This window comes from Megalobrama amblycephala, linkage group LG5 (genome assembly GCF_018812025.1).
Source record: "Megalobrama amblycephala isolate DHTTF-2021 linkage group LG5, ASM1881202v1, whole genome shotgun sequence".
Classification (NCBI taxonomy): Eukaryota; Metazoa; Chordata; class Actinopteri; order Cypriniformes; family Xenocyprididae; genus Megalobrama; species Megalobrama amblycephala.
In genome coordinates this window covers 36,208,469-36,218,104 of record NC_063048.1, presented here as the reverse complement: position 1 = coordinate 36,218,104, position 9,636 = coordinate 36,208,469, and the positions used below count along the sequence as shown (strand labels likewise).

The window sequence follows — 9,636 nt, the reverse complement described above, 5'->3', positions numbered from 1 at the left end:
TGAGGTAACAATGTACATCATTCTTCATGATTTGTATTAATAATTTACTCAATGAGGATTTGAACACACTGACTATGTGTGACTATAGTGTAATATGAAGACCATATTAATTGTCTGACAGTAAAGCGTTTCACTGCTCTCTGATGAAACGAATGATGTTTCTCATTAAATCACGTGTTTCACGTTGATCGGTGGAGTGGCGGTCATCCTCACGGCCTGAGGAATCTGGACGCTCCTCTATATGCAGACAGAGCAGAACGCTATTAATAGTCAAACTCTCAAGCAGTGGCTATGTGACGGAGGAACGAACCCCCACAACCAGCTGTGATATGAAGTGACAGAACAGACGCCCTCCATCACTCTCTCTTTCTCAATCACTCGTTCATCTGAGAGGTTCAGTCTGAAACAGAGACGAATGTCAGTGTTTATTGTTGCATTACAGTTTATTTGTTTTAGATACAATTCACGCAGTTACACATTTATATTTAACAACAGATAGATAGATAGATGTGGTGTACCCCAGGGCTCCGTCTTAGGTCTTGTCTTATTTTCCCTCTATCTTCTTCCTTTAGCCAAAATCTTTCGTAAGCATCACATTTTATATCATCTTTATGCAGACGATATACAGCTTTACCTTCCAATGAAACCAGGTGACAACATATCTCATATTTTCTCCAATTAAATGAAATCTGGCTGTCATTTTTGACCGGCTCTTAAATTTGAAAAACAAATGAATTCAGTCTTGTTTATCTCACCGTCAGCTGGTCCAAATGCTGTGGCCGACTTTAACAGGGACTAGAAACAAAAATTATGACTGTTTTGATTGGCTTCCTATTGAGTTTAGAATTCAGATTAAGGTTCAATTGTTTGTGTATAAGTTCAAATTAAGTCTTCAAATTTTAGATGTTACTAAAATTCTTCTATCATCTGTTGAATCCCACAATAATATTTAAAATATCAGTAAGATTAATATATATAAAATCATCATTTATTGGGTACTTTCAATAGGGAGGCTGTCCTGAACCCTGACCATAAATTTCAACTTGTGAAAACGATATTGAAATCATTTTTGCAAAAAAATTTTTTTTTTTTTTTTTTTTTTTGCAATATTTCTGATTTTTTTATAAAGTGAAGTTAAAAAAATGTATTTTATATTTTATTTTTAAATCATGAAACTTTATGTAAAAAAAAAAAAAAAAAAAAAAAAAAAGAAAATTTCATGTCACTACTGAAACAGTGTGTGTTTTAGTCTGATTTTAACACACTTCTACATTTCTGATCAGGAAATATTCCTCTCACAGCCTCTCTTTCACAGCAGATAGATCATCATTCTGAGTTAAATGAGTTCAAAAGTCTGAAAATCTGTGTGCAACTATAAGGAACGTCACTAACAAATACTTTTTTCTGCAATTAAACAAACTTTATGGTTGTTATTCACTAAAATGTAGTTTTTAATGTGTGTAAAACTGTTCAGAACTGTGCAGATTATCATCTGTGAGCGGCTCAAAAGTGTCTAAAATTGTCATTACCGAAACATGTGGTGAAGTTTCAGTAGTGACATCATTGTTTTTTGAGTGTTTTTCGATAAAATTACTTTTTTTTCTGTGCATATCTGCCTCAAAAGTATCTAAAATTGTCACTACCGAAACTTCACCATGTTCCGGTGGTGACATCATTGTTTTGGTAGTGACAAAAGTGAACACATAATTATTTATTTGGGGGAAATAAACAAATTTTTTGTACAGTTATGCAAATCATTAGAATTTTAGTATGTTTTAGTATGCGAATCATTAGTATGTGAGTTAAATTGTGTCATGTGATGTGGTCACTACCAACACATTACTGTCACTACTGAATCATGGGATGATTTGTCAGAAATAAAGTATATTGAATGATGTTATTATAGTGTTTGATTCAATGTTTATTCAAACTAATGAATCATTCACTTTGAAATCAGTTTGATAAACTTTATGACTTTTACAAAGAAAGATTGGATTCAAAATACAACAAATCTCATAAATCACACTTGAAATATTGTTAAAATTGTAATTGTTATTGATTTACCTGTGAAAACTGCTTTAAAAAACAGCAAAAAAATATATTTATAAGGCAGATGTAAACAAAATCTCAATAGATCAATGTGACTCTTCTTATTAAATTATTTATTATTGTGTTTCGGTAGTGACAAATTTGGGGAGATGAAAAATATTCCAAAACTTTCTGAAAATACAGTATGAGAATTAACTGCACAATTACTAGAAATAGATATTATACAAAATGTATGGAAAAAGACACATTTTTTCAACATGTTTCTATGTGTTTTTTATTGTTGGGTAAATTTGTCTTTTGTTTTTAATCTGTTTTATGTTTGTATTTTACTCTTGTGCATCACCTTTGGTCGACTCTGTCATTATGAAATGTGCAATAAAAATAAAATAAACTGATAGATAGATAAATAGATAGATCTGTGAATGTAAATTCCTTTCTGAATGTCTGAAGTTCTATTTCAGTTCTAGTTCTAGAGTTAATGACATGGACGAGTTTGGAAATGTGTCTCAGAAAGATGATTTGCGACTCCCAGACGTCCATATGTTGCCATAGTAAGGGAGAATTTCCTAATGGGGCGCTGAGGATCAGGATCTTATGAATCACACCAATGGGAGGTCCGGTCACAGACGCTCGACCGGCCTCACGTTCATAACACCTGATGAGAACCATGACCCTAAAAGGAGAGGGCTAAGCCAATCAGAGCGCAGCTACTACTACAGCCCAGCCAATCGGGGCGCTGCTAAGGGAGAGAGGGCCAGGCTGCTGTTACCCCTCAGCTGTTAACCACATTTAGGGTTCGAGCCCACACATGCCAGCACCCATTGACATATACAGTATTCATCCTGGAGAGAGCGAGGAGCCTCTAAGATGTTGCTAAAACGAGAGACCCTAGTTACGGTTGGTTGACATCTTTAGGCAGCCTGTGTTCGAAAAAGGCTGAATAATCACAATTATATCAAGAGACTGCTGACTATAGACTCAAGCTGTTTCCAACAGAAGCCCCACACAAAATTACTCAGAAATGCATAAAAATAATTCAATATTATCCCTCACAAATGCATAAGCAAAAGTTTAAAACAAAAACCCACCCTGCTTTTATCCAATAAAGAAAGTGAGAACCGCTTAAACATAAAAGTATAAAAGCATAAAGCATGCTGTCGTAAAACAACAAAACATGCACGTTACACATTTTTATTTAATATATGCATATGCAAATATTGCATTGCAAACATGTCAAATAATAATCAAATATCTGACATGTGAAGTCCACGTTTAAGACGCAGATGACTGGCACTCAGCCCGCTATTTCTAAGGAAGCCTTTCTTAATTTTAGGGAGGCCAATCCACCCGGGGGGATCAGATTCACGGGTGGAGGAGAGGGTTATTTTCTCTTTTTTTATTTTTTCTCGGCTGCACTTATTTGGGCTTGTGTGAACCCGACGCTCCGCCCCGGCCCCCAGGAGCCGCTCTTATTTAAAGGGGCTCCTCACCTTGTCTCTCTGTCCCAGTGGAAGCATCAGTCTTGTGATAACAACTTGGTGAGTCCTGCGAGAAGCTACTGCATCTGATATTTCTTTAGATCTTTCTTGTACTAGTTAGACTCTGTGAACGGATAACAGCTTGACGATTTTCGGCGGAGCAGATAATCTTAAGATTCTTAGCTTCTACTTTTGACTTGATAGTATGTTTATTTCATGCAATACTGAAGCATCACAGTGCATGAATGAAGCTCGGCAGGTGACGGCGACAGCTGCGAAAGTGAGAGGACTTCTCTTAAACGAGTCGAGCCCTAAATAGAGCGCCTGTCCTGCAGTTAAACTCTAGCCTTTCTTTGGCATTACTGAAAGTCTTGAGCAGATATGATTTCACTAACCCTTTCGGGGGCAGGAGAGACGAAGCACATGTCGCTGCTAGATTTAGACGAGTTTGATTAATATTTAACAATTGTAGTTTTGCATGTACGTTGAGAAGATTTAGACAAAGTCATATAGTGAAGAACATCATGGTACTTGTATGATTGTTGGCTCTGTCTCTGACGGTGTGACGCTTCCTTCACAGACCAACCAGAAAACCAACCATGTGCGACGACGACGAGACTACCGCCCTTGTGTGCGACAACGGCTCTGGCTTGGTCAAGGCTGGATTTGCCGGAGATGACGCTCCCCGTGCTGTCTTCCCCTCCATTGTTGGAAGGCCCCGTCACCAGGTGCGAACACATCTGCAAAACAATACAGGGGAAATCCTCTCCTGGACATGAACTGTAGTGTTTTGATTAATACGGTCCGGTTAAGGCAAGACACCACAGATATCATCATACTTCACCGGCTGATTGATTACTTTAAGAATCGCAAACATATTTTTGCACGTTTTTTGAAATGCTGTTTAAATATGCAAATGATTGCATTGTCTAATTTAAATATGCATTTTCAAATGCATTCTTTAATATATACCAATTTGCATAAATTCCCGATAACATTAAGAATTGCAAACATTTTTTTGCATTTTTTGAAATGCTGTTTTAATATGCAGATGATTGCATTGTCTAATTTAAATATGCATTTTCAAATGCATTCTTTAATATTTACCAATTTGCATAAATTCCCGATTACATTAAGAATTGCAAACATTTTTTTGCAAGTTTTTTGAAATGCTGTTTAAATATGCGAATGATTGCATTGTCTAATTTAAATATGCATTTTCAAATGCATTCTTTAATATATACCAATTTGCATAAATTCCCGATTAAATTAAGAATTGCAAACATTTTTTTGCATTTTTTGAAATGCTGTTTTAATATGCAGATGATTGCATTGTCTAATTAAATATGCATTGCCAAATGCATTCTCTTATATCTACCAATTTGAATAAATTCCCAATTAATTGCAAAAAAAAAATAGCATTTTTGCTAATTTTTTTAAATGTTTAAATATGGAAATTATTGCTTTATCTAAATAAATACACATTGCCAAATAGATTCTCTTATATATACTAATTTGCATAAATTCCCAATCATTTACATTAAGAATTGCAAACTTTTTTTGTGCATATTTGCACATTTTTTAAATGCTGTTTAGATATGCACATGTTTGCATTGTCTAATTAAATATGCATTGCCAAATGCATTCTCTTATATATACCAATTTGTATAAATTCCCTATTTTTTGTTCGATTTTGTTGACATATTATAAGTTCTGGATTTCTCTTTTCATCACTCCATGGATTAGAAAATAATACATTTTCACCATGTTTTTAGGTGTAAAATGTTGTATAAACCAGGCGAATAATAGAATAATCAGAATATAGATATGAATAAAAGTGTAAAGTTTGGTGTGTCTAAAGCTGTTGAAGTGGAGATTTCTGACGCTTTTAAAGAGATTGAAATCTACAGACGCAAATAAAATGAACACTCGCTTTCTTTCCACTAGTTATGAAAAACCAAATCGCTCTCAAACTGACCAGTGCATGAAAAAGCACCGTTTTTGCCTGTAGTGTCAGTTAATTATCCTCATATCTGTGCTCACTGAGCCCGCGTCTCTCTCCCTCAGGGTGTGATGGTCGGTATGGGTCAGAAGGACAGCTACGTAGGTGATGAGGCTCAGAGCAAGAGAGGTATCTTGACCCTGAAGTACCCCATTGAGCACGGCATCATCACTAACTGGGACGACATGGAGAAGGTGCGAATTCACAGTAACATTCACTTAATAATCACATGCATTAGAGCAGTGTGATTAACATGACTGTTCTCTTCAGATCTGGCACCACACCTTCTACAATGAGCTGCGTGTGGCACCCGAGGAGCACCCAACCCTGCTCACCGAAGCCCCTCTCAACCCCAAGGCCAACAGGGAGAAGATGACTCAGGTACTGATGAGGTCTTCTTCACACATGAGAGTCTCGTTCTCCCTCACAGAGCTCATAACAACTTCTGTCTTTGCTCTTGCAGATCATGTTTGAGACCTTCAACGTCCCTGCCATGTATGTGGCCATCCAGGCTGTGCTGTCCCTGTACGCCTCCGGCCGTACCACCGGTTAGTCATTACGACCAACACTCTTAAACATATTGAGATAAGCCAACCGCTGCTGTTCTACTAATGAGCGAAATCAGCACACTCTCTGAGTAAAAAGCTACAAAAGCTGTAACTAGGGCGGTAACCTTTCAAAAGGTACCATATTTACCCCTAAAAAGGTGCTTATTAGTATCTTAAAGGTACATATTAATACCAAAAAGGACATATTAATGCCTAAATGGTACATATTAGTACCTTTTGAAAGAGTATCGCCCCAGTGATTTTGTACCATCTAAAAAAAATCCTGTATTTCTTGAATCCAGGAGGATCTCATTTGATTCTTAAACTCGAATGGATTGTTTCGCATTGGAATAATACTTTATAATACTTTTTCGCATTGGAATAATAGTCTTACTTTAAGAGATTTAATTAATTAATTTTTGTAATCAATTAATTGTTATTACAGTAGGAACTGTTGGAATCATATCAGAAGATTCCCACTGGTGTTACTTTATTACTATTGCCGATTTATTTTTGTAATTTTTTTGTGCGTTTTGTCATATTTTTTAAAATATTTTTTAGTTAGTTTAGTCCTTCAAGTTGACAACTAGCTGAAATAAAATACTTTTTTAAATATTTCAAGTAACAATTTTTATTTTTATTAATGGTTTTAGTTTTAGTTAACAATAACAACACTGATTCTCATTAGAATGGTTTCCAAATTATGATGGAAATTCCAATTGGAATCCTGTATAGATTTCTTAGCCTTTCCTTTAGATTATTTATTTATGAATAGGGCTGTATAATTTATCAAACAATCCAAGCTAGCGAAAATATGTTCTAAGAACGTTCGCTAACGTTCACATGAAAACGTTATTTCTGAACGTTTCTATACGTTCAAAACATTCAGTGTTTTAAAAACGTTATTTCTTGGTTATGCGAACGTTAGGGAAACGTTCCATTTTATCATCCTACACACATTATGTGAACGTTACTAAACGTTTAAATACGTTAGAACGTCCAACTAAAACATTTCAGAAAAAAAAAAACACTCCATGAACGATGTATAAATAACGTTTTGAGAACATTTGGACGTTTAATGAGCGTTGAAAAGACGCTCTCTCGGCATGGTTGAAAAATAGTTCCAAAATTAAAGTTATGAAACGTATCTGAATGCATTTTTAGGAAATGTTTCACCGATTTATGCCAGTTGTTTGCTGGGTTATTAAACACCAGATAACTCTGAACGTGACTGTAGGAACGTTTGTTCATAATTTTGCCCTGTCAGCACGCTGATATCATAAAAGCTGTCTGCATTGTGTAAGATTAGCGGAACGCTCCGGCTGACAGGTGTGAACAGGTGCTAATTTACGGTCTGACCACGTGCTGCCCTCTGCAGGTATCGTGCTGGACGCTGGTGACGGTGTGACCCACAACGTCCCAGTCTATGAGGGTTACGCTCTGCCCCACGCCATCATGCGTCTGGATCTGGCCGGTCGCGATCTGACTGACTATCTCATGAAGATCCTGACTGAGAGAGGCTACTCTTTCGTTACAACCGGTGAGTGCCGGTAAACTTTCAGCAGACTTTGTATCCAAGAGTCCCTGAAGTAACATAACTCGCCTCTCCGCAGCTGAGCGTGAGATCGTGCGCGACATCAAGGAGAAGCTCTGCTATGTGGCTCTGGACTTCGAGAACGAGATGGCCACCGCCGCCTCCTCCTCCTCCCTGGAGAAGAGCTACGAGTTGCCCGACGGTCAGGTGATCACCATCGGTAACGAGCGTTTCCGCTGCCCCGAGACCCTCTTCCAGCCTTCCTTCATTGGTGCGTTTCATCCGGATGCTCTTCACTTCATTCTTCCAGTTGTGTTGTGATTGAAAACTCAACTTTTCCTCTCTCACCTCAGGTATGGAGTCTGCTGGTATCCATGAGACCGCCTACAACAGCATCATGAAGTGCGACATTGACATCCGTAAGGATCTGTACGCCAACAACGTCTTGTCCGGCGGTACCACCATGTACCCTGGTATTGCTGACCGTATGCAGAAGGAGATCACTGCTCTGGCCCCCAGCACCATGAAGATCAAGGTGAGCGAAACATATATAAATCAGCTAAACATTCAAATTGTATAGTAAAAACAAGCTGTGAAAGCTTTACAATTAATGAACTTAACTGCACACTGAGTTAAAAATAACCCAAGTTGGGTTGAAAATGGACAGCGATTGGGTTGTTTTAACCCATAAGTTGTGTTAAATACAGCTCGCTTAAAATGAACCCAAAACAGTTTCGAAAATACGATTTATTAATATGTTTAATAAGTAATAATTAAATACCGCTCGCTTAAAATGAACCCAAAACAGTTTGGAAAATACAATTTATTAATATGTTTAATAAATAATAAACATTTATTAAATTATGTTCACCTTTTGATTATTATGCTTCTAGTAATTATTTTAGTAATTTGTGTGTTTTTAAGCCAGCCATATAGTAATTTTTAAACAATAGTTGAGTTAAATAAAACTACCCAGTAGGTTGGATCAAATATTTAACTGAAACGCTGGGTTTGTGAAGCCGCCAATGTCCCAAAATGGCGCCGACATCTTGATTCGCAACCTGGGTTCGCGCGCTTTCAAGGCTTTTCCCGCCCACACTCCCGCAGAATCATACGGTTTACTGCCGAACAGCTCATTATGTCGATGTTAAAAATAATGAGTTGTGGAAATGAAGAAATTAAAGTTAAAACTACAATCTCCTCCCGAAAAAAAAAACCGTTATTCTTCTTCATTTGAGGTTTATTGGCGGTTAAATAAAAAAAAAGTCAGTTGGTGCCTCAGTGACCATTTCCCTCAGAGCAGCTGTCAATCATGACTCCACACCCCCGTTTTTATAGCATCAAATAACGAACTAAAACCAAAATTATTCAAAAAACACTTGAACTGACATCAGCGATAATATTTGAAGTGTAATTTAATTATTTAGTTTGTCTCACATACCATTAAATAACATGAAGATGGTGGGGTTTATGAGCTATACTGGGACCAACCACCTGGGGGCGATCGAGACGCTTTGACTTCACTTTTCAAGACTTGTGCTTTTGTTTGTGCATATTTAACCCAACTTGGGTTGTTTTTAACCCAACATTTTTTAGAGTGTTTAATGTAGTTAACTATAGCAGGGTTTGATTTTTTAATAAGCTGCATCTGTTGTTGCACAACATGTTTGTAATAATATGTTTCTCCATCTCTCTCTCTCTAGATCATTGCTCCTCCCGAGCGTAAGTACTCCGTCTGGATCGGTGGCTCCATCTTGGCTTCCCTGTCCACCTTCCAGCAGATGTGGATCACCAAGCAGGAGTACGACGAGGCAGGCCCATCCATTGTCCACAGGAAGTGCTTCTAAACCAACAACAATCTCTCAGTCTCAGCCGTACATTTGTACTGTCTCTTTTACTGTATATACATGTAATGTTGTAATAAAAACAGATAACTGATAACAAACAACAGCGTATTGAGTGATCACTTGCCTGTTCTGCATTTGAGTTATGATGCAAAAAAATAAAGTGGTATTGTGATGATAA

The 9,636-nt window shown here is 37.1% G+C and overlaps 1 protein-coding gene across 1 annotated transcript; it reads left to right on the top strand.

Moving 5' to 3' along the window:
* The first annotated feature begins 3,434 nt into the window (after positions 1-3,434).
* Positions 3,435-9,556, top strand: actc1b (actin alpha cardiac muscle 1b). Its single transcript, XM_048192103.1, has 9 exons — positions 3,435-3,587; positions 4,108-4,255; positions 5,595-5,723; positions 5,800-5,910; positions 5,993-6,077; positions 7,456-7,617; positions 7,691-7,882; positions 7,965-8,146; positions 9,315-9,556. The coding sequence occupies exons 2-9, from the start codon at positions 4,127-4,129 to the stop codon at positions 9,456-9,458; spliced, it is 1,134 nt and encodes a 377-aa protein (XP_048048060.1). The 5' UTR covers positions 3,435-3,587; positions 4,108-4,126; the 3' UTR covers positions 9,459-9,556.
* The last annotated feature ends 80 nt before the right edge of the window (positions 9,557-9,636 follow it).